Source organism: Acartia tonsa, chromosome 3 (assembly GCF_053477335.1).
Source record: "Acartia tonsa isolate MP-2025a chromosome 3, ASM5347733v1, whole genome shotgun sequence".
In the NCBI taxonomy this organism is placed as follows: Eukaryota; Metazoa; Arthropoda; class Copepoda; order Calanoida; family Acartiidae; genus Acartia; species Acartia tonsa.
The window spans coordinates 58,599,756-58,626,491 of record NC_137262.1 but is presented as its reverse complement, the minus strand read 5'-3'; the positions used below and the strand labels follow the sequence as shown (position 1 = coordinate 58,626,491).

General features: G+C 31.6%; 1 protein-coding gene across 1 annotated transcript in view; it reads left to right on the top strand.

Annotated features, from left to right (window-relative positions):
- LOC145314971 (uncharacterized) overlaps positions 1–26,718 on the top strand; it is a 171,418-nt gene extending 144,700 nt beyond the window's left edge. The window contains exons 20-21 of the mRNA XM_080155045.1: positions 23,750–23,797; positions 26,027–26,718. Coding sequence (XP_080011171.1) covers positions 23,750–23,797; positions 26,027–26,718 — 740 coding nt within the window. The remainder of the gene's footprint in view (positions 1–23,749; positions 23,798–26,026) is intronic.
- Positions 26,719–26,736: the final 18 nt, after the last annotated feature.

Below are 26,736 nucleotides of genomic sequence, written 5' to 3'. Positions count from 1 at the left end.
ATATGATTTTTCAGAATGTCTGAGAGAAGTTTTGTTAATATTATTAAATTTACTTAAAACTCATTTGTAAAAACTATGTTATTATTTTAGGGACAATGATGATAAACAAAATTACCCCTTCTGTAGATTTAAATCGTTTGTTGAAAAGTTTAAAGTTTGATTTTTTTATGAAAGTAAGTTTTTAAGCCAATGGATGAGATAACATACTTTAAAAACGTTGGGTACTAGATTAAATTCCTGTCTAATGCCTTCTCCCACATTTCATATTGTTAATAAAAGGTCATTTTTGCTTGAAATATATCAATTTTTATAGCACAACAATTTGAAGGCAAGTTGCTTTCAGAATTTTTATATTTCTTAATTGAGTTACCAAGATCCAGGAAGGGAGGGGACATTGTGCTGTAAATTATACTTGTACCCATAGTTTTATAAATACGTTCTCTCATTCGTCAGCTTTAAAACTGTAGGCAATTTTATTAAATCTTGATTAGATGTAATTGTACAAGCTTTGCCCCAAGAGGTAATAAAAAAGATTAAGGCGAAATTCGTTAAAGGACCAAGGAAATCTTGAGCATAAAAGAAAAAAAAAAATAGTGGGATTTTTTTGTTTTTGGGGGGTTGGGGGTGTCCCACCCCCCAAGAAAATAGCTTAAAACCACCACAGGACCAATAGGTATATACCCTGAAGAGTAGAATCCGATCGGTTCTGTGGTTACCGAGATCTTAAGGGACAGACAGACAGACGGACAGACAGACATCGTTCTACTTTGTATTATAGACTAGCGGCTTCGCCCCTAGCCTCTAGGGGCTTTGCCCCAAGAGATGACAACAAAAAAAATAAAAAAAAAAATAAGAAGAACTAAAGAAATTTTCTACAAAAGAAATTTTCTACAAAAGAAATCTTCTACAAAAGAATTCTTCTTCAAAAGAATTCTTCTACAAAAGAATATTTCTACAAAAAAAAAAAAAAAAAAAAAAAAAAAAAAAAAAAAAAAATGGGGGGGGATTTTTTTTGTTTTTGGGGGGGTTGGGGGTGTCCCACCCCCCAAGAAAATAGCTTAAAACCACCACAGGACCAATAGGTATATACCCTGAAGAGTAGAATCCGATCGGTTCAGTGGTTACCGAGATCTTAAGGGACGGACGGACAGACAGACGGACAGACGGTCAGACGGACAGACGGACAGACGGACAGACATCGTTCTACTTTGTATTATAGATATAGAGTATCATTGCTAATAAAATAATATTAAGATTTTTTCTACGTTTTTCAAACCCTCTCCAAAAAGGATTTAAAACCATTACAAAGGAAACCAAATCTTTTAATCTTATAGGTCCAATTTCAAACTATTTTTCCATTTAAGGACACTTTCAATTAAGCCTTTTCTATTGTTTCATTCTTAGAGTATAAGATACTTGGGTGCTTTTAAGGGTGTAAAAATGTTTAAGAAGCTCTAAAATGGTATGTGTATAGTGTGTAAAGAAGAGAATGTTAATGTGCAGTTTTTTGCTCCAATCCACTTTTCAAGTGGTGTAACCATTGCATGGTTAAAATAGTACACACACACACTCACAAGCACACACACACACACGCACACACACTCACATACAAACAAGGATGACAACCCTAAGTCAAGTGCAGCTCAATAAATGCCTTCTTTTCAAAATTACACAAAAAGCTAGATTTTCCACATGGCACTAGCCGAAAAAAAATATATGAAACGTTATTATAGAGTTGCAATGCTACAAAAATAGGGCCTAATTGTCTGGTTGGATAGTTGGCTATATCATGTCAAATTTTAAAAAATCATATATTGAAACACTTCAGTTTTTGTTATATTAAACCTTATTGTCAAAGGAATCTTCATACAGGTTTTTAAATAAAAAAAATAGATTTATCCCTGTATAAATTTGATATCAGAGCTGAATGTTACATCATGCAGGAAAATGAAGAAGCCCTAATTGTAGGAAATCTTTGCTTAATATAAGACATACAAACATAATTCTTTGCCCAATTGTGGTAAGATGTTATGTGGTGTGTGTGTATGATTGTTCATATGTGTGTGTGTGTGTGTGTGTGTGTGCGTGCATGACATGCGGTCAAGACCCTCCCCCCCATAACACCACCATATTGGTGAACCACCCCCCTGTTGTGGGTGCCAACGCCATCCCACCCCTTATTCTCACCACAGCTGTGCTGCAGGGATATCTCCCCTTTAATTTTGTTGGACCATTTTTGGGCAGGCTCAAGCGAGATAGGTAATAGATATAATATTAACACTTTTGGATGAATATCGAGAAAAATATTATATCTTGATTTCTTTTACATGACGAACTAAATTATCCTTTGTGTTCAAATCATTCAAGCATTAATAAAGGACCAAAAGTTTTGGGCTAGCATGATTATAAAACTTTGGGTAACAAACACTTTTCAATCCAATGTCTCTTACCATCCTGAGGATATATGTGGTATAATGACTGTTAATTCAGCAACTTTTGCCTAATATTATCGCCGACATTATGACACATTATTATTCAAATTCTTTTAAATAATTCAAACATCAGTTTTCTATTATGTTATAAGTCTATTATGATCGTAACTTGCTTTTTGATGAAGGCATATAATCGCACTACACCGCCCTCCCCACTTCCCTTTACCCTAACAACAGCAGTTGTTTACCCACTTCCCTTTGTAAACAATACCCCCCCCCTCCCTCCCCGTTTCTCAACAGCAATTTCTTACTCATTATCTTTTAAAACAGCTAAAAATTTTAAAATCTAGCTATTATAAAAATTTGATAAATAAATTAATGTTTTACTATCGAATCTCCTTTATGCCTAGGATGTTGTTTGTTTGACTGTCCATCTCTTATTAATTCAACATCAAAAAAACGCCTTCAGCGATGATACTCTACAATATAATACTGTTTTATCAAATTTTACATTTACTGAAAATTCCTGAAGACTATTTCTAATAGTAGTCTATTACAGTAAATTGTTCTCTTGAGGTTTTTTCATACAAATAAATGTTGTTGTTGTTTTGCTGCTTGCAATGAAGACCACAACTCCACAGCCCAACAACATCTCGTTGTCTCTCAGCATGAGTCATCATTACACAACAACAACCACCACAGCTATACGCAGAGCGATGTCCAAATTTTTAAAGGTTTTTTTTATTTCGAAAGCTTAAAATAAAACTGTATCTAAAACACTAAAAAATCCTTTTAAGTAGTTAGTTTTTTTCTGAAGCTTAAGATTTTGATTATTACTAAACTTATTTTGTCCCGGTATGGTTTTAGGCTATCTAAGTCTGATTTAAGGCTATTTCAAAGAAAGCTTCGAATAGGTAGATATAGAATTTTGGGTACCAATAAAGATTAAAGTCCAATATCCCCTCCCTAGATAAGACAGGCAGGTAGACTGACGTACATAAGGATCTATCTATCTCAGTTATAGGGTAGTTATGCTGAAAATAATATTTTAATTCAGTTTCAATACCCAAATTAAAATTTCAAAATTTCAAAATAAAAATCCTTTTAAAACTGTGTCGTTAAAGAACCGCAAGAGCTGAGCTAACTATTAAAGATAGTTAGGATAGAAGAAATAAAGAGAAAGATTGATTCTATTGTCATTATGTATTAATTGAAATTGCTGGATTTTTGGACTTAAATACTACTGTGATAATTTAATAAAAAAAAATCTTAAGACCCCATCAAAAGAAAGGGATAGTAAGGGTGGAAGAAATAAAGAGAGACTTTAATAAATGTTCAATTATATTGTCTTATGACCAAACCTGGTAGATTGGATCAAAATACAAATCACTGAACCGATTGAGTTATCCATTTGAGGGATGGTCCTGGGATGGTTTTAGATTATTTTTCTGCCTCTCTCCTTTTATCAAAAAACCCTTGATGTCAGGGTCGCAATAGATCTAAATAATTGGTAAATTTCAACATTTTGTGACAGTCTAAAGGCTATATATATATCTTTTCTAATTTGACTATTCCTAAGTGGTAAATTGTTAATATTTTGTGCCAGTCTAATGACTATGTATCTATCTATTCTATGTTGACCATGCCTAAGTGGTAAATTTAAATTATTAATACATTGGTCCAATCTAATATCTATTTATCAACCTATTCTATGATGGCAATGCTTAAGTGGTAAATTATTGCTGGTCTAATGGCTTTTCATCTATCTATTTTTTGTTAACCCTGACTAAGTAGCAAATTATTAACATTTTGTACCAGTCTAATGTCTATTTATCTACCTATTCTATGTTGACCATGCCTAAGTGGCACTATCATTTATCATGAAAATAATAAGCTTTAGAAAAATAAACTTGGACAATTATGTCCATAAATAGTGCAGCTTTATAAGTAAATAACATATCAAAGAACAGTATTGTATTATACAGTGATTCAGGTTAAGTGTCTTATAGTTTGGGGAAAAAGTTTTAGAAAAAATAAATTTCCTTTAAATGGATTATCAATCTCTGAATACTTTTCTAGATAAATGTTTTTAATGTTGTTATCTAAAAAAATATTGAAACATTAATTTCTACTTTTTTAGGTAAGTAATGTTTAGCTTGGAAAGTCAAACGAAAATTTTCATGGCCAGTAGCAGGGATATCAAGGGATAAGACAATGGACGAGAAATTGATTAGGATAAAAAAAATTATCTATTCTTTATATTTTGATTATTGGTAGAAAAGCTAAAAACACTGAAGATTCCTTAAAGTTCTTAAGCTGTCTAATGAGAGTTGATGTTAATTAAACTTTGATTTCAGAATTATCTATTTCTTGAGTACTTCATAGATACAAACCTCTAATATTTAGATGGATAGATAGATTTAATAATTAACATTTAAATCAACAAAAACAAGTATTTTTTGAAAACTCATTTTACAGCTTGTAAATAAATAGTAAATCTAAATCAAAGTTTACACAAAACTAAATACGGATAAAACAGAGATAATGAATGTAGAATATACGTGGATATTAAGAAGGAAAAAATTGTCAATTTAGCTGGGAACTCGTCTCGTTTATTGGTCTGTTCGTTCATCCAGTAAGAAAGGGAAAGAATAGGGTAAAGGGAGTGGAAGGGGGAAATTTTTATTTTGCCCGCTGCAAATTTCACTTTGTTAGAGAACATTAAAATCAATACAGAAATTATTTATTTCGTTTGGGTAATAGATTTATTACTCTAGATGATTAATGATACACAATAATATGTACAACTTTATTTGGAATTTTTTTCGGATTTTTGTTTCTTTTTGCCGATTTATAAAATTCAACTTTATGCTAGTTACTTAGCTAGATGAGAGTGTGGAAGTTCTAAGAAAATAGCCTAAAACTAACCCAAGACATGTAAAGTTCATCTGAAAATTACAACCAAATATAAACCAGCATATTAGCTTTTGATTTATTACAAAAACCTTACTAAATAATATTGAACAATATAAACCAATATTTTGTCATACATCTTCTACACTGTTTCCTTCATCTTTAAAAGTTGACCCCAAAAGTTTTGTACAGCAGTGGTTTAATAAAGTAGTAAGGTTTTTCTGTTTGAAGATAACGATTTCAATAACTGTAAAGTTCTACTTTTAGAGTATCTTCACATATTTCCCAGGATGGTTTTAGATGTAGTAATGTGCCCACTCTAACCTTACTTCTGCGGAGTCCCTAGATGCTAGGGGCACGGACGTCCAAGGCTGGGAGTAAAGGATTATTTATCCCTTTAAACTTTGAAACCCCACATTCACCTCCACAAAAATTTTAAAAATACATTAGATAATCCCCCCCCCCCTAAAAAACGTTTGACACTCCTCATTTTACCCACCTCAAAACAAAAAGCTTGGACGTCCATGGCTAGGGGCACAGCAGAAAATTGAATTATCTGATTATGTATATTTGAAAACAATGGTGATTACATCACTTAGTAAATATTTTTACACAGTTCCATTCTTATAAATCTTTTTTAAAGGTATTCTTCACACTAAGGTTGTTTAATGACACTTAAACATGGACACTGAACGCTATAATAGGGGCTCTCTATTCAGAGCTTGATAGATAGACTAAAACCACCCCGAGACTTAAATCTAAAAACAGTTCCTAAAACTTCTCAAAACTTAATCAGATCAGTAGTTACAAAAAAATCTTACTACATACATAAACATTTTTTTTTTAAAGGGAGCAAGGGGATATTTGAACTTTTATCAAACCTTGATTAGGTTGTACAAACTAGCCTTGGACCACGTAAGAAGTCTTTGGACAAAAAAACCTAAAGAATGGGGTCACCTCCATTATGAATTAACCTCATACATTTAGTGTTAAACCCTGCTATTGATAACCTTGGACAATCAACTAATTCTAATATGGTAACCAATAAAAATCACCAAATCGGAAGACATATCGCCAAATAAAACTTTGGTATTCATACTCTGTAACTGGATATGTTATATTCATAGATTTTATATATTTATGTGCTTATGTACTTCTGTATATACTACTAGCGGATACGCTCCTAGAGTCCTCTATAACTTTTTAGGTGTTAGCAAGTGCCCCATACTCTCAATTTCAATTTTAGTTTTTAAAAGGAAAAGAAAATGATAGTGATAACATTTCCAGTACCTATGAGAAGCTACATTGTAAAGGAGAACCAAAATGGTTCAACAGTTAACTAGATCCTTTGGTACAGACAGAGAAACACACAGACAGACATCCTGTTACTTTTATGTAGAGATTAAAATATTTTAACAATTATTAACATGATTAGTTAAGATTTCAAAATATATCTTCCAAAAGGGGTTTTATATGATTTTGTTTCTTCAATTTTGACAATTAGAGGCGAGTTGTTGGGGGGTATACAGGGGTGTCAATACCCTCCTTAAAATTTGAATGGCCTGCCTGAACCTCCTAAGGGTTTCACACCTTATTATAGATTGTATTTATTGACATCCTTCAAAATAATTTTGAACATAAAAGAAGACCAAAAACACATAAAAAAGTATCTAATTCTTATGTATAACAAAAAAATGTTAAAGGTTAAAAACAAATTGGCTGAATTTAAAGAACGCAAAAAAAACTTTTTTGCAGACTTTTGAGTGGGTTTGCAAATTTTTACTCTACACCATCAATCTAAAAATCTATGGTGTTCCCATGGAATAACAAAATTTTTGAAACTCAATTTATTTGCTGAAAATAGATTTTAAATCAATTTAAAACTAGCTATTTTAAATCAGAAAGAGAGGAGGCAATGGGCTGTTTATTACACAAGTCCACAATGTTTTCTTATTTGCTGGCGTATCAACTTTGGGGACTTTTACTGACTTTTGATTGGTTGATTCATTATGTTGAATGATCAAGCATTTCAACTACTATTTTTAATCTACAGAAGGGGTAATTTTGTACGTCATCATTATGGATGTACATCAATTTATCGGCCATTGTCTTATCACTTTAGATCCCTGTACAATGACAGCACGTAATTTTGATGGGGTTGTGGGAACCCCAAATATTAGGCTAAAGATCTGTAGCCTAATTGGGAAAGCAAATTGTTGTGTAAACCAAACCTTAAATGAACCTTTAGGGGGGCAATATATTAGACATTATAAAACAAGTATAATAAAGTTCAAGACTGACCCCAGATTCTTCCTATTATATAAAGTAGTAATCGTTTTTTGTCTGTTCCGAAGGATCTTGCTAACCGCTGAACCGATATTGTTCTCCTTTACAGTGAAGCTTCGTACAGGTCCTGGGAAGGTTTTAAACTATTTTTGGGAAGGGTGTCTTCACCCTCCTCCCTCCCCAAAAAAATATTTTTTTTATTCTTTTGAAACTCAAATTTAATATGGGATGAGTTCGACTTTTCCCCCTAAGTTAAGTGCCCCTAGAGGCTTCTAGGGGCGTAGCCGCTAGTATTATATAATGCAGTAAGGTTTTTTTTGATTTCCACTGAACCGATAATAGAGTTCTAGGATAATTTCAGGAAATTTAAATTTATTCTTTAAATGGTTTTAAGCTATTTTACTGGCCTCCCTACCTTAAACACTAGGGGCACAACCGCTCGTTTTTATGGTTACATGATTTTAATGAAACTTTTCAGGGAGGCAATATATTAGACATTATAAAACAAGTTTACAATAGTTTAAAGCTGCATTATACGAGGCAGTGTAGAACCCTTATGAATCTTATCAAATAAACCTTTAATTTGCATTGTTTTAGTAATATTTAGAAATATTTAAAAAGCATTTTAGAAAGTTACTTTAAAAAAAACTGTTTGGTCGTCAACAAAGGGTTATATTGTTACATTTTTTAAAAGTACTTTTTCCCGCTAGGATACATCAGTAATTATGATAAATACTTTAAATTTTTAATACTTTTCTTAAATAACATTAATTACATTTAATGTTGCCTATTTTTGCTTTTTTTTATATAGATATTACTTTAATTTTTCATAGCATTCATGTTTTTTAAGCAACTTTTGCGTTTTCATGATATTTTTAATATTTATTTTGATTTTACATTGTTTTTAACTAACATGGAAATAACAGTTTCTGATATCAAATGTTGCTTTTTTTATGGGTTTATGAGAAAATTTTCTTTAAATGACCTAATATATTGATATGTACAGTATAAGTAAATAAAGTCAGTAAGCGCATCTAATAACATTGAAAGTCAACATCTACTTTAAAGTGTCGCACCTTTTTGTTTGTAAATCTATGAAAAAGATGGACTGTAAGTAATGTCTATCTTACTGGTACTTTCCCTCAAAGTGCAAAGCAAACATAAAACCATCCCCCACTCCTTATCCTGAGGGGCATGTATACCGGCTTTGCACAGACCCTGCGGAGCTACCCTGTACCCAATATAACCTAACCTAACCTAGCTTAAATTGCAAATTTAGTAGAAATAACCCCCACCCCTCTTTATAAATTCATTTCAAATGATGGGGGATTGTGTGTTCAACTAGGCACCTCGAGGGAAACTCCCATATAACTACTTTCATAGAGGCTGTAATTTAAGATAGCTGTATAATTGTTTATATTACATTTTATCCATAAACAGATTAGTTTTATACTAAATAAAATTCTTTGTTTGGATACATTGTAAAAGGTTGATGTGATTGTTAAAGCAGAAGCTTTTCTATGGCAAGGATCTGTACGTCATATAAGGCAGAAAAAATATTGTCCAAAACTATCTATGCCCCTAGAGGCTTCTACATACATTTAAAGGGAGGGGTTAAATAAAAAGTAAACTTTTTTATGGTGAATTTTATTCCAGATGCGATTTATCTTGGAGGAAGGATAGAGAACCACCCACCAAAATAGTTATAGACCTTCTATGAACCTGTAATAAGCTTTAATGTAAGGAGAATCTTATTGGTCTAGTGTTTACCGAGATCATAAGCTACACAGAGAGAGAAAGAAAGACAGACACACATCCTGTTACAATTAGGATGAAAGAATTGCCTGTTTGTTATAAAACATTATCGGTTGCGCCAATATCACTTAGGTGATCTTCATTAGATTGGGAAGGAAAGAGGCAGAAAGCTTTTCTATAATATTCACTTTTTTCAGTTCTACTACTAGAAAGTAAAGGTTGAGGTAAATTGAAGGCAATTGTCCATTCCCTCCCTTCTTAGATATGATACTTTAGACAGTTGTTTGTATAGACTTAACCTTTTTATATTTTTCCAATGGATATAGCATTATTTGGATGTTGCACCAAATTTTTATGTACTCTGATAAAGTGATACTCGCAGCTGGCTTAAATAATGATACCCACTATCCACCCCTTTACCTATTCACTCCTCTTCTACTGAATGAATGAACTAACCAATAAATAAGGTCCAAATCAGCAAGCTAAATTGACGACAAATATTCCCCTGTCAATATATCCACGTATATCCTATATCCTTTACTTTTGCACTAATGATGGCTTTAAATCACAGTATATATACGGTTACACGTGTGTATACGATGCAACAAATATATATGTGAAGATTCATGTAATAATGAGGTATAATAAGTCTGTAATGTCGTTTGTTTGTAGGAAACGGTATTGGAGAAAATCCGTTTTCTTGGCTGCTATTTAATATGGAAGGCTAAATTTTGACCAATGAGCGATGATTCTAGATTTAGAAGCTTCACTGTAATTGAGAACCATATCAGTCTAGCTTTTAGCTAGATTCTATGCTAAGACAGATACACAGAGAGACGTCCTCTTAGTTTTAAATAAGGATTTTTTGTGATTTAAGCATTAAGTTTTTCCTTATTTTTTAGTAGTTTTGTAGACTTTCAAAGTTGCAATGATAGTGCAAGTCTAAACTCTTCTTATTAAGTATAATGATTCAAAATATTAAGTATCACAAGAATTATATTATTACAAAGTAGTATAGCTCTAGTAATTATAACTATATACATATATAATATTCTTATTAAGTATAATGATTCAATATATTAAGTATCACAAGAATAATATTATTACAAAGTAGTATAGCTCTAGTAAGTATAACTATATACATATATAATATTCTTATTAATTATAATGATTCAAAATATTAAGTATTACAAGAATAATATTATTACAAAGTAGTATAGTTTATTTAAAAGATAAACACTGTAATATGACTGTATCATATATCACTACTTTGTAAAATTTCAAACGTTTCGCCCCTAGCATTTAGTTGCGCTAGAAAAAAACCTTATATTTTGATTCTATGGGGGTAATTTTGCTTTACGCCATATAGCCTAAAACCATCCCTGTACCAATACATCTGCAATATATCTTTACACACATACAACACACTACTTTATAGTATCTAGAAGCTCTGTATTCGGAAAGTAAAAAAAAATATCTAAAACCATCCAGGGAGCTAAATATAAGAAACTTCCATAAAATGGAGAACTCAATCGGTATAGTAGTTATCGAAATCTTAAGCTACAGACAAAAATTTACTATTTTATATAACAGGATTACAGAGTAGAATAATACAATTGTAGAGTATCTTTTCAGATGATTAAAAAAGGTTAGCCAATATATGGCGAAGATTAAATGATTTGAAAAAGGTTTCAACACCCAAGCTAACACTAATTATCTTAAATAGATATTCTCTTAGAGTTAGAGTAATCATAGTTTACTAAAATAATTTTTTGGAAGTTCAGCTTCTCAATAGATAGGATATACGCGTGAGTTAAGAAAGTATCTACTTAGTTTTTATTAGAGGAAATCAAAAAACTTATTGTTCAAAATATAGTATTAATGTGTACCAGTTTGCTGTCCATCTGATTTCCCATTGCTGCTATACTTAATTAACAAGACATTTGGTTATCAAATAAAATCAGTCATACAAAACTTTATTACCTTTAAGGATAAGATAGAGGATAAATTTATGTAAAAACCCCCCAAACCAATCAAGCTTTAAAACCAGGGAGGTCCAAGCCTTTTTATTTTCAGGGGGGTAAAATGAAGGGTGTCAAAGTTTGAGGGGGGAGGGGCAAACACTCCTTTACCCTCACCCTTGAAAGTTTAATACATTCTCCAATATTACAGTTATCTTTAAATCAATATTCATATTGTTAAAATGTTTGTTTCCTTCCATTCATTCTTAACTTTGGATAGTCTAATAATACGTCTAATGTCGCGCCAAAACGTCATGTCATAATGCGCATTGCCGACCATAAAGAGTGCTAAAAACAAGAATCAAGACGCAACATAAATAATCTTAATTAGACAGGCCACAGATAATTACATAAAAGTCTGAAAAAAAGTTTAGAAACCGATTAATATCCGCTGGTTAAGAATATATTATGCGCCAAACTGAAATATCATGTATCATTTTGTATTATAGACAATTTTCCACGATGATTTACTATTCATGGAAAGCTGTCTATAATACGATGCGATATAAAAGTATTATATAGTTTGGTCTTGGCTAAGCTATCATTGTTGAGACTTAATGTATTGTCTTTAGAAACTTTTATATAAATCTTTAAATCTTTATTTTGCAACGTTTATGTAATACAACTTTTGACAAGCACACATGCTATCATGTCTTTTAAGTACAGAATGTATATATGTACAGGTTGATTTTAAGAGCGACGCTTTTCTATATTTATATTCTGTAATAGAAAGTTTTTATCGTATCTTGGGCAGGTTAGAATTGATCAAAATTTATATGTAAAAGTTAGGTGAGATTAAGAAAGCGTAACAGCTCTGTAATTGTTATCAAGAAAGTCCGTAAGTCCATTTAAAACATATTAGTATTTAACTTTTTTGCATTCCTTAGACACCCAGTATTCAAGCAGATATAAGATTCACAAAAAGAAATTTTATAAAATGTAGAATATTCTCTAAACACCTTGTATTTACAAAGTGTGACCCAAGCAGGGATTTTAAAAGGAATATGCATTAGGGATAATTTTGTTTATCATGATTGGGGATTTCATTATATTGATAAAATGTATAACATAACAGTAGACACCCTGTATCTCTAAAGTGTGACTCAAGCAAAGATCCGAAACCTAAAAGGTATATTGATAAATTGAGCTTCAAAATTCTCGTCGCAAACACGCCCCAAAAACACGCCCAAACACAAAGTATTGACGTTTTTCTCCCTTAAAAGCAAAGCTACTCCTTAATTTATTAGTTTGTCTGTCTGTTTTTAGTGTCAGTGTCGTTATCATATAAATAGTCAGGAGGTCATTATAAGAATAGCTTTCTATTTTCGAAACTATTCATTTTTACATAAAAGATATGACTAAAACATTGGATTTATTATTACTTGGATCTTACACCAGGTTATTATGTACTCTAATAAAGTGAAACTTGTAGCTGGCTAAAAAGATCCCCTCACCCATCCACCTCTATACCCTTCGACTGGATGAACGAATTGATCAATACATGATGTCCATGTTAGCAACCTTAATTGACGACAACTTTTCCGTCATAATATCCACGTATATTCCATATCCATGCCTAAAATTATTTTTTGAAAAAATATAGTGCTCGTTAAGGAACATTGAGGGAAATTGCCAACCAACCAAATTTAACAAGAAAAGTATAGTATATTGTTTAGGTTGCGCTATTATAGATATTATAACCCTTGTTAGATTATTAGTTAAATAATTTGAATTCCTTTCTTGACTCTAAAATGCCGATAAGAACTAGCTATCAAAATAATGACGCTATTTTCAATATTTTACAAATTCGACACCACTCCTTCCAAAGTTGGGCACTTCAGCTTATTTGTTGTAGTATGGGTAAGAAAAGAATTGAGGAAAAGTATAAAGTAGATTTGAAACTTGAAATAAATTTGGAGGGTAAAATAATAGATATATCGAAAGATCATTGGATGGATAGAGAGATAACAAGATTGTTAGAAATATCGATCGATTTATTATCTAATAGATAGATGGAATACTATATGGACGAACTTATAGATGAATAGATGGACAGATAAATAGATTAAGAGATAGAAAAATAGATATATTGATAATTAAATGGAAAGATTGATACATTGGATTTAAAATGAAGAGATGTTTTTCTATATAAGCAGAGAAAATTATACAATTAAAAAATCATTTTGTCAAGTCTGCAACTATTTAAAGTCATAAATACTGTATCCTATCTTATATTGTAAGTGTGGTGTAAAAAACTATCTGTTTACATGAAGAAAAAACTCACAAAAAACTTTAAATAGTTATTTACAAGTTAGTTTTAAATATTGTTAGATTGATAAATGGAAGAGATTTTTTTCTTTATAAGGAGAGATAATTATGAAGAAAATTTTACCTTAAATTTTACATTTGAAAACATATTTTGTCAACTCTGCAACTATTTAAAGCCATAAATACTGTATCCTATCTTATATTATAAGTGTGGTGTAAAAACGATCTGTTTACACGAAGAAAAAACTCGCAAAAAAGCTTTAAATAGTTATTTACAAATTAGTTTTCCCTTAAAATTTAAATGTCTTCAGCCGACTATCTTAAATATTTGGAGATAAATTCACGTGTTTCCCTTTTGAAATAGCTAACGTTCTCTAAAGAGGTCGGTGGTACCATCCCTCAAAATAATTATATATCCAAAGAAAAAATTTCTTAGGGCCTATAGAATGCTTCACTGTAAAGGAGAACCTTGTCGGTCTAGTGGTTTGCGAGATCTCAAGCTACAGACATATACACACACAAACAGACGCCCTGTTAATCCTTATTATACAGTAACATGATGTCTGTTCTTCTGTCTGGAACGAAGTTCTCGCTAACCGCTGAACTGTTATGGTTTTCCTATACAGGAAAGCTTCTCATATTTCCTGGGAAGGTTTATAACTATTTTGGAGGAGGGTTCCTAGGGGCGTAGCCACTAATACATTATAAATACAAACATCAACCCTTATAGAATTCTTGAGTGTTTTTGTTGCAAGTATGTTCAATTCTTCTAAACTTTTTATATTCACAACTTACTACTACTTCATATAAGAGCAAGAAAAAGATTTCATTAGGTGTTCTTTTAATGAAGTTAATGAAATAAATTAGAGAAAATGTAAATTATTTATTTATCGCTTAGTATCATAGACAGCTTCCCGCTGATATTAAAATAAAAATTTAAATTAGTTTTGTTAACCCTAAAGTTCCGAAGGCCAGGTCAAACAAAACTGGTATTAAACGTATATTTTTTATTTCAATATTCATGGAAAATTGTCTGTAATACGATGCTATACATGGTTTTTTAGTATGGCTTGGAACCAGATCTAATCCAGTGGGTTTGAAGTCATACTGAAAAAGACTTTATATGAACACCTTTTAGTTTCTTTTAGTAGCCATGGTTTTCTTCTAATATGGAATGTAGAACACACATGATTCTCAGGGATCTAAAGGGATAAGACAATGGGCGATAAATTGATGTACACAAAATTATCCTTCCTTTAGATTACAATTATGTGGTTGAAACATTTATACAATCAACTTAATAAACCAACCAATCAAAATTTAATAAAAATTCCTAGAGTTGTTTAGCAAAAAAATGAGGAAACGTTATTATAAAACTTTGGGGAAAAGTGTAAAAAAACAGTCTAATGTCTCCTCTCTCGAATCTCCCTGTATGATTCTAATAAGAAGTCTTTAGATAGAAACATGAACAATCTTATACATAGAAAGCTTAGCTAAACACAGTTCAATTGTTATACCTTTCCTTCTATCTTTTTAATATGACATATATAACATACATGATTCTTACAAGAAGCTTAGATAGAAGCATGAACAATTCTATACATAGGAAGCTTAGCTAAATAAAGTTGAAACTATTAAACTATTCCTTATATTTTTCTACTATAGAATGTAGAACATACATGATTATAATAAGAAGTCTGTACAAAGAAACATGAACAATCGAATACATAGGAACCTAAGCTAATTAAACTGTACTTTTCCTTAAAGTGCCTTGCGAGGACAGAACTCCCCCCCCCCCCCTCCCTATCTTGTATTTATTATTTTATTACTTTATATTTTACCTAACCAAAATCTTATTTATAATTTTAATTTTAGGTAAGTTGTAGTTTTGAAAACAATTGAAAGTTTAAATTTTAATTGTAAAAAAAGAATGATATCTTCTAAAGTTAGGTATACCTAAACACAAAGATAGGTTTGCTTATTTAGTAGATAGAAGGATCTCTAATTAGGTTGTGCTTTTCATGGTACCTTTTAAATGCCTGGGGCTGGTATCAGGCTATTTTCCTGAATCTTTACACTATCCCATAGAGTCTAGGGGCGAAGCAGTCATTATCAAGGTGCAAAAGAATAGAAATATAAAATGGAATTTGCAAATTAAAATTGCATTCAATTGCTATTAAGAGATTTGAATGTATCTTGAAAATTATGAATGAGAATGCAGTATAACATTTTCTGAAGGACAGGAATATGACTTGTTATTCCTGTAATACAATGCAATGTATGAAATTCCAGCATCTTATAATTTGGCTTTCATTTTTCATTTATACAAAACACTTCCGGCTACCCTCACAAAAATGGTTATAGCCCTTTCCTGAACTTATCAGCAGCTTTACTGTAAAGGAGAAATATATCGGTCCAGGGATTAGTGAGATCCTTAAATAGATGGTAAGGTTTTGGGTTTTTCCGTTAAAATCTTGCTAATCACTGAACAGCTTAAGCAGCTCTAGAGAAGCCTCATTTAGAAGCTAGGGTCGGAGTCGCTAGTTGTAATTTGTTTTTAAAAAAGTGTTTGACTGGTAAAATGTATAGAGAGATTTTTCTTTAGATACTAAATCTATCTTCTTTTGTGTTTTATTGTTTTGGATTTAACTCTTCTTCTTTAACAGTTCACTCTAAAAAAAATAATTCATACTATAAACTTTGGGTCTTTTTTCAATTATGCAGTCAGTAGCTTATCCAAATTAGACCAGCCACCTTGTGATTAATGATAGATTAACCGATAAAAATCAAATGTGAATAAAAAATTTAGCTTTTTTAAAATTTCAGAAGAGTATGCATATTTATTGTCACTCAAATCTTTCGAAAATTCATGAATTAAGCGGTTAGTGAGATCCTTTGCTACACACACAGATAGACATATATATTCATATAACCTGATACTTTTAAAAGATAATAGGTCCAGAAGTAAAAAAAGGTTTTTTTATATAAAAATACTGCTTTAGAGTGTATTGCATTTTTTATCCCCCCACACACACACTCCTAATTTTAACTGCAAACTTTAGATGCATTATTTCAAGACAAATTTACCATAAGGTAGAAAAATAATTACTAACAAAAAAGGCCCGGGATATCAAAACTTAATGATTTTTATTCGTGGAATATTGTCTGTAATTCGATGCTATATATAATCTTTGAGTACTAGTGAGAACCGATTCTAATCCATTGCATTTTGATCAGTTTCAAAACCATACTGGAAAGAAATTAAAATCCTTTATATAGCAATCTATAGATGTTTTTGAAGCATTGCCGGCAGACTGACGTACTAAGTAAGTTGTATGATGGGTCAACTTTAGTGGCGAATGTACGGACATACAAAGTAAATTAAAGAGTAGCTTACCCCTCAAAAAATTGTAAAAAAAGGTTTGAGGATGATCTTGAAAATTAACATTCAATTCAATAACACTATTTCAAACAGGGGTGAAAAGAATAGAAACTAGGTAAGGAGTAGTTTTGCTACTTATGATTATACAAATTTTTATCCCATTTGATATCATTAAAACAGTAAAAAGAAGTAAGTTTAATTTTTAACAGAAGTAGAAAAAAAAAATTTTTGGTGGGGGGCGGTAATTTTTTTATGGGTTATTTTTCCTAGGAGGATGTCGGACCTCGGTACCCTAAACCAAAATAGTAATAAAATTTCCCTGGATCTGTATCTTTCAGAACATTCTCTGTCAAAGAGAACCATATCGATCCAGTGGTTTGTAATATAATAAGACAGTCATTCTGTTACTTTTAAGGATAAAATAAACCCTTTATCCCTGAAACGTGGTATATTGAATATAAGTACACTAAAGTGCATCACGTTTCAAAATAATAATAATATGGGGGGACATTTGCTGTATGTGCGTGTGTGTGTGTGAGTGTGTGTGTATGTATGTGTGTGTATGTGTGTGTGTGTGTGAGTGTGTGTGCAGATATTTGCAAAGCCAAATGAGATTTGCTCAGGGATCCCAGAGAGGTATTTGTGATGAAAAGTGTTAATATTTTCTGTCTAAAGTTTAAGATCTCAATGACTATTGATCAGCTTTTCTATTTTAAGTAAGATTTACATAGGTCATATTATGGTTCTATGCTAATTCATTTTCAGATACAAGTCTTCGTTTTTTGCTTTATTCTAAATAGCCCACTTGAATACAGAACTCTTTAAACAGTTCGTATATAAAATTTAATTGAAAGCCTTACCTGTTATGCAGTAGATAGACTTGCCTTTTGTTTTAATATACTTCTAAATGTATGCTTTTTATTATAAAATTCTATTTTTATCTTTTCGATGTATTTTTTAAGCGATTTCAATTCTTTCCAATCGTTTATAAGTAGTTTATCAAACATTGATGTGCTAAAAATAGGTATAATCATTACCTATACCTGTAGGGAGCTTTACTTTAAATGAGAATCGTATCTATTCAGCGGTTATTAAGATCCTTTGCTACAGACATCCGTACATACAGAAAGGCATATAAAGAGACAGATAGGCATCCTGTTACTTCTATTTAAGGATTTTACTAGTTCCTCTATTCCTGTTTTTATTAAAAATGTGCAAATGGGCGTAGTTTAGCAGTATATATATTATGACAATTGAAATAAGCTTTTTATTTCATACTTAAAAGTAGGGCTTGGCAGCCGAGCATGACAGCCACCTGCAAGCCGTAGATAAATAAGTGCTTTCCCTCAAAGTGTCAATAGAGCACTAAAACTCCACTTATCTTTAAAACAAATTTAAAAATGGGAGTAGAAATTCCTATGTCAACTCCCGCAAAGAGCCCTAGCCTATCTGGGCTTATATCTGTATTGCCCTAACCTCGCAAGGATCCCCAGTACTTAATATGCAAACCAACCCATTCTGAAATGAAGTAATAAACAAGCAATTGAAAAATCCCCCCCTCCCCTTACTTTCATTTATTTCCAAAGAAAAATAAGAGGGGTTCTGTGCTCGACTAGGCAATTTAAGGGAAACTGCCAAGATATCAACATCCTAAAACTTGAAACTTGCGCAGTTGCATACCCCTACTCAGAAGGAGAGTAAAAAATAATTAATGCAAAAGTTATAGTAAATATCAATTTTAATTATTGTTTTTATTAAAGATTTAAAATTAAATAGTTTTAAAACTTAAGAACTGTTATTATTCATATAAATAAAAAAAATTAAGATTGTTGTCTTATTTTCACAAAGTTGACTTTAACCCATTGATACCGTTTTTATATTATGACTTTTTGTTAAATCTTAAAAAGAAATTCAACGTACATATTTAGCACATCAAAAATACATTGACCTGAGCGCTTTAGAGAATTTTTTTGTGGGGATTATCTGAAATTTTGGTTTGACTCATATGTGAAACCAAGTTTGGTTAGGTGTGCGAACAAAGTAGCAGATTTTACCTTTTTTGTATCCATCTATTCATGTGCATGTCTAGATATCTAAACATATAATTGCTATCTTGTAAGGCTACCATAATATAGAGTATTAAACCCAGCTGGTAATCTCATCTTCAGATAGCTAGATATCTAGATATATATTTGCTATCTTGTATGGCAACCATAATGTTGAGTATTAAACCCAGCTGGTAAACTCATCTTCAGATAGCTAGATATCTAGATATATATTTACTATCTTGTATGGTAACCATAATGTTGAGTATTAAACCCAGCTAATAATCTTATCTTCAGATAGCTAGATATCTAGATATATATTTGCTATCTTGTATGGGAACCATAATGTTGAGTATTAAACCCAGCTGGTAATCTCATCTTCAGATAGCTAGATATCTAAATATATATTTGCTATCTTGTATGGCAACTATAATGTTGAGTATTAAACCCAGCTGGTAATCTTATCTTCAGATAGCTAGATATCTAGATATATATTTGCTATCTTGTATGGTAACTCTAATGTTGAGTATTAAACCCCAAGCTGGTAATCTCATCTTCAGATAGCTAGATATTTAGATATATGTATATTTGCTATCTTGTATGGTAACCATAATGTTAAGCATTAAACCCAGCCTCAACTTTAGATAGCTAGATATCTTGATATATATTTGCTATCTTGTAAGGCAACCATAATGTTGAATATTAAACCCAGCTGGTAATCTCATCCTCAGATAGCTAGATATCTAGATATATATTTGCTATCTTGTATGGCAACCATAATGTTGAGTATTAAACCCAGCTGGTAATCTCATCTTCAGATAGCTAGATATCTAGATATATATTTGCTATCTTGTATGACATACATAATGTTGAGTATTACACCCAGCTGGTAATCTCATCTTCAGATAGCTAGATATCTAAATATATATTTGCTATCTTGTATGGCAACTATAATGTTGAGTATTAAACCCAGCTGGTAATCTCATCCTCAGATAGCTAGATATCTAAATATATATTTGCTATCTTGTATGGCAACTATAATGTTGAGTATTAAACCCAGCTGGTAATCTCATCTTCAGATAGCTTGATATGTAGATATATATTAGCTATCTTGTATAGCAACCATAATGTTGAGTATAAAACCCAGCTGGTAATATTATCTTCAGATAGCTAGATATCTAGATATATATTTGCTATCTTGTATGGCAACCATAATGTTGAGTATTAAACCCAGCTTGTAATCTCATCTTCAGGACACGCCCTAACAACTCACCCTCCACAAAACCCCAAAACTTTATGCAATCCCACAAGAAAAGAAAATAGCCAAAAGCATCACAATCTTAATGTATTGTTGTTAGTGCAGTTACTATATAGTCAAGGCATGTTAATTTGACAGTCCAACGGCTCATTACTCTATGATCTATTTTATCTTGTTATTGCCCTTTGGAGAATTTTGTTTTGTTTAGTTTGAAAAATACCATTTTATGCTAAACAATTCCTGTAATTGAAGTAGAAATGAATGGATACCATTATTGTAAAAAGTTTGCCTACATGGAGTGCACATGTAAAATTCATGTACAATATTCAATTCAACCAGGAAAAAATCTATCAAATATTTTTCTTCAGAGTATTTAGTATTACTCTTCATATCAAATAAAGGTTTTTAAACCTTTAGATATACTTGCAGCTACGCCTCCTACAGGCCTCTAGAGGCTCTTAAAGAAAAAAGGGGGGGGGGGGTTGTGATCCGAAAAATTATCAAAAAGAGGGGGAGGGGTATTTAATTTCGGGGGCAATAATAAATATACATTAACCCTGGAAATATGAGAGGATTCATTGTAAAGAAGAACCGTATCGGTTCAGGGGTTAGCAAGATCTTAAGCTACACATAAACCTACTTTTTTTGAATAGATTGATATGCATCTTCTAAAATTCAATTGATCTTAATCTAGTTTTTTTACAAATAAGTTAAAATAGATATAAAGATAAACATAAACCTATAGATAAATTGACAAGTAGCATTACATACAGACAGACATAGAAACTTATGGAAATAAATCTATCTTAAACTAGTATACTCTAGTACATACTATAACATAGATAGAAAGATAAAGAAACACATAGATAGACAGATATAAAAAAGAATAATGAAATTGCTACCCTAAAGGTAAATAGATATAAGAACAAACAGATAGATAGAAAGATACAGACAGGCTGATAGAATCTTCTGGAATTCAATTGATTATTTACAGATTTATTTTAGAACCTATTGCAACTATATGCTTATATCGAAGCTAAAAGATAAATATAATCTTCTAGTAAGAAATTGATACATATTCATACATATAGACAGAGAATATTTAGGAATTGAATTGATTATGAACCTGTTTATTCTAAATTAACTCATTAACCTCCCACACTAGACTTTATACTATTTTCCCACCCTTTCACCATATTCAAATATAAAGAAAAACGGATTTTACAAAAATGTTTTTTATTCTTTTTATTCTCTATTCCTTTATTTCTCTTACTCTCCCCCTAATCTCTCTCTCTCTCTCTCTCTCTCTCTCTCTCTCTCTCTCTCTCTTTCTTTCTTTCTACTTCTACAAAATATTTTTCTCTATTTCTTTATTCCTCTTACTCTCCCCCTAATCTCTCTCTCTCTCTCTCTCTCTCTCTCTCTTTCTTTCTTTCTTCTTCTACAAAATATTTTTCTCTATTTCTTTATTCCTCTTACTCTCCCCCTAATATCTCTTTCTCTCTCTCTCTCTCTCTCTTTCTTTCTTCTTCTACAAAATTTTAGGGGACAAATACTATATCACCATGGCTTTAAATCTGGATTATTAATATTCACAGATACAGAAATGGTTCTGAGCAATTCTGAAAAATCATGTGTCTTATTATAGACAATTTTCCGCTAATTGTAAATAAAAAAAATATTATTAATACTGGTTTTGTTGGCCACGGAATCATTCCTATAATTTATTATTTTAATATCTGCAAAACCTTTTAAATATCTGATTTTATCCCACAGTGATGCCCTTATTTTCAACTATTTTTTGTGTCTATCCCAGATGCACAAAATTAAATGTTACAATGGAAAATTAAAATTTACGATGCATGCACTTTTTTATTAATTAAATTGATGTTTTTACTTTACAACGAGAATTTTTATTCTATTGTGTTATTTTTATTTTGTTTGTTAGTTTATATCTCGTTGAACCGATTGTGCTCTGATATAGGCCCTAGGAAGGTGTTAGGCTATTTTCTGAAAGGAGTCGTTTTAGAGACTTGACATATTTCATTAATTAAGATTTTTTTTTTCAAACTTCCGACATTTTTGATGGGTGAATTATGAAATATAGTATGTAGTTGTGGACATTGTACGGATTTTTAATAAGTATTAGTTTATTTTTACATATATTATAAAGTTTTTAAAAGTCCATTTATCTTGAAAGACCATGTTTTATTTTATTTTTATACCAAAATTTGGTATGTATTATAAACTATGTTATACATTGAATAAAATTGCAAGCTATCATATGAGCCCATTAAAGATGGATAGATAGCTATTTAGATAGATAGATAGTTATTAAGATAGATAGGCATATATCTAGATTTGCCCATGATTAGATTGTAATCAGCGTATCCTAATAAATCTTAGTTATAGGATAGTTTTTTTAGGCAGGGAGGGAGGGGACATTGGGTTCTTTTGTCCCCAAAGTTTTATGATAACATTTTCTTATTTGACAACTTTGGGGACTTTGATTGAATTTTGATTGCTTGAACTTTTTCAACCACTAATTGATGAAGATACTTTATCTTCTTTTTGTAAATTACAGAAAGGGTAATTTTGTGTATCCTCATTAGGGATGTACATCAATTTATCTGTCATTGTCTTATCCCTTTATATCCCTGAGTGGTTTAGGCCAGTACAAATTTACATTCTTCATACAAGCCTTAATCTATATTTTACTAGCGGTTTCGCCATTAACATCTAGGAGCTAAAGTCATCCAAAGAGAATAGTTTAGAAATAAAATAGCCTTAATCTATCTCATGACTTATTGTTAATCTTTCCTAAAATTTAAAACTCAGATCAGTTTTTATTGAGATCTTAACCAACAGACAAACTAAAAACCTTATTACTAATTAATTTAATGACTATCGGCTGCACCTCTAGCATCAAATCATAAGATTAAGATTTAAATTTATTACTTTGCTTCTAAAATAATGTTATCTAATTTTTGATCATCAATTTAGTCTTTTAAGACTAAAGCCATACTTATTAAATTAGATAAAACGACGTGAACAAACTTCTTTTCTATTACTTAGTTTTAATATTTTTGAAAAAAAGGTTTCGTGATTTTTCTTCGAATAGTCCATCGTCAGTCTTAGGATTATAACCATTTTTCAGTATGGCTTCAGAACCAATTAATATCTGATTGATTAGAACTGGTTTTAAGCTATACTGAAAATTCATGTATATCATCGTGTTACAGACAATTTTCGATGAATATGAAAATAAAAATCATAAAATTAATACCAGTTTTATTATCTTTCATTTAAATATCCGCAGAAAGCTGTCTAACTATTAATAAAATACATACTATTAAAAAATAAATAATCATATCTGTTTTATATTTCAGGTGAGGATGAAAAGCAGGAGAAAGGTGGAAAGAGCTTAAACCAGGAAAATATTTCAATAAATAATCAATTATCAAATAAATGTATTGGTATAGAATACTAAAGATGTATAATCTAGACAACTACCTGCCCCAACCAACAGAGATCCTTTTTGTCTGCTAGAAAATTGCTTTTTGTTCTTCTATTGATTCTCGGCTGTGTTTATATTTCCGACACAATTGACTTATTGGGACAAGATCCCTGCTCTGAAGGGTGAGTTACATATAGCTCATGCCATCTTTAGTTATTTAAATAATTATCCAGCTTTGCAAATTTTAACTTTTTTCATTAAATCATTTATTGTCTATGCATTTCTTTCCTTTTTTTTTGGGGGGGGGGGTGAGTATTTTGCTTTGTCCTCCCCCAAATAATTAAAAACCTTCTCTCGACCTATAAGAACTCACTGAAAAGGAAAACCATACTGTTTGAGCAAGAACATTCGTTACAGACAGATAAACATATATTACTTTTATACACGGATAAATCCAACCCTTTATCCCTGAGGCCCTTCTCAACTGACAGACAGACAAAAAAACATCAAGTTACTTTCAAATAAGGGTATACCTAACCCTTTATCTCTGAGATCCTTTGTTACAACAGATAGATAGACAAACATCCTGTTACTTTATATATGTATATATCTAACCCTTTATTTATAAGATCCTTAGCCACAGACAGACATACAAACATCCTGTTACTTTTAAATTACTGATTTACCTAAACCTTTATCTTTGAGATCCTTAGTTACAGCAGATATACAGACAAATATCCTGTTACTTTTCAATTAGGATTTCTGTGATCCTAACATCCAGTTACTTTCATATAAGGATATACCTAACCCTCTATTTCTAAGATCCTTCGCCACAGACAGACAAGCATCCTGTTACTTTTAAATATTGATCTACATACCCTTTATTCCTGAAAATAATCCTAAAGATAAAGCTGTCAGTCTTTGAATAAAGTTTGAAAACTTTTATAAGGATATACCTAAACCTTTATTCCTGAAAATAATCCTAAAGATAAAGCTGTCAGTCTTTGAATAAAGTTTGAAAACTTCTATAAGGATATACCTAAACCTTTATTCCTGAAAATAATCCTAAAGATAAAGCTGTCAGTCTTTGAATAAAGTTTGAAAACTTTTATAAGGATATACCTAAACCTTTATTCCTGAAAATAATCCTAAAGATAAAGCTGTCAGTCTTTGAATAAAGTTTGAAAACTTTTATAAGGATATACCTAAACCTTTATTCCTGAAAATAATCCTAAAGATAAAGCTGTCAGTCTTAGAATAAAGTTTGAAAACTTTTATGCATTACAATTAGTACAAAGACTGAATCATCAGGGAAGGAGGGAAATAGGGACTGTTTATTACACTAGTCCCCAAAGTTTTTAAAATAACCTTTATTTATTCGTTGACTTAACAACCTTGGTGGCTTTTATTGAATTATATTGGTTGGTTCATTTAGTTGAGTGCCTAAACGTTTCAACCAATAATTGTAGAGGGAATTTTTTGTATCATCATTGGGAATGTACATAAATTTATCGACCATTGTCTTATCCCTTTAGATCCCTGACAATTAGTACAAAGGTTGAATCATTCAGAAAGAATTTCCTTACCTTTTTGTGGCTTAGCCAATGTATAACTCGTTTTTTCGCTTAGTTTAAGAGCCACATATTTAAGAATAGTTATTTATCGCAACGTATTAAAGACAGATTTACGCGGATATTAAAATAAAAATGATTTAGACCAGTTTTGTAAGCCCTGAGTGGCGAAAGGCCCAGGCGGATAAAAGAGTATTAATCTTGTGATTTTTTATTTAATTATTCGTGGAAAAAAAAATTTGTAATGCATTTCATTTCAGCCCTTATAAATATGTGTAATTTTTATTTGGCTAATCATTATTTAAGTATAATGTTATTCTTCTGTTTTGAAATTTTAAATTCTACTAAATCAAACATTAAAATGTTTTAGAATTTTAAAAGAGTTCTTTAAGAATGATCTAAATATCCCTAAAAAGTGCCTCAGTCTGTTGGGTACTGGGTAACCCTGCAGGGTTTGGGCACCGCAGGTTTAGGCCACACAGGGTTAGGGCTAGGCATAGGAAAAAATCTACTTATTTAAATTATTTCAAAATAAAGGGAGGGTTTTAGTGCTCGATAGTGGCAAATTATGTTAAAGCACCAATCATCGTTAAAAATCTAAACAACGTTTCTTATTATTGAAATATCTGTGTAGGAAACTGGAGGTAAAAAGTCAAGCCTTGGTAAAACAGAAAAACCCGCGGCCAGTAAAGTCAACAATGCCACCGCCAAAATATCCAACAAAACATCTCTTAGCAAAGCGGCTGCTGCCAGCAAAGGAGCGGCAGCTGCGAAAAGCAGCATGACCGCAACCGCCGCTGAAAGTGTAGCTGTTGCTAGTGCTGTCTCAGTATCAGCCGCTAAAAGTGTTTCTGTGTCAGCTGCAGCTGCTAAAAGTGAGTCATCCACTACTACAGCAGCTAAAAGTGTTGCTATAGCAGCTTCAGCTGCCAAAAGTGAATCAACATCAGCTGCTAAAAGTGTGTCAGCTGCTAAGAGTGAGCAAAGTGTAAAATCATCCACTGCTACTAAAAGTGCTGCCAAAACCAGTTCATCCGCAGTTGCTGCCTCAGCTGCTAAGTCAAGCAACAGCTCATCAACCACCGCGGCTGCCAAAAGTGCCTCAGCTTCAATGGCAACTGCTACCGCAGCTAGTTGCGCTTCTTCTGAGAGCAAACAGCAAGAAGAAGCTAAAAGTAGCAGCGCTACAACCGCTAAAAAGTCATCAGTGACCAAGAAATCATCAAGATCTGCCACAAAAGATTTGACAGCACTGGCTAAAACTTCTTTCTCGTCATCAACACAGCTACAACAAGAGTCAAGCTCTACACAAGGAATCATTCTTAGATAGATAATTAATAAGAGGCGC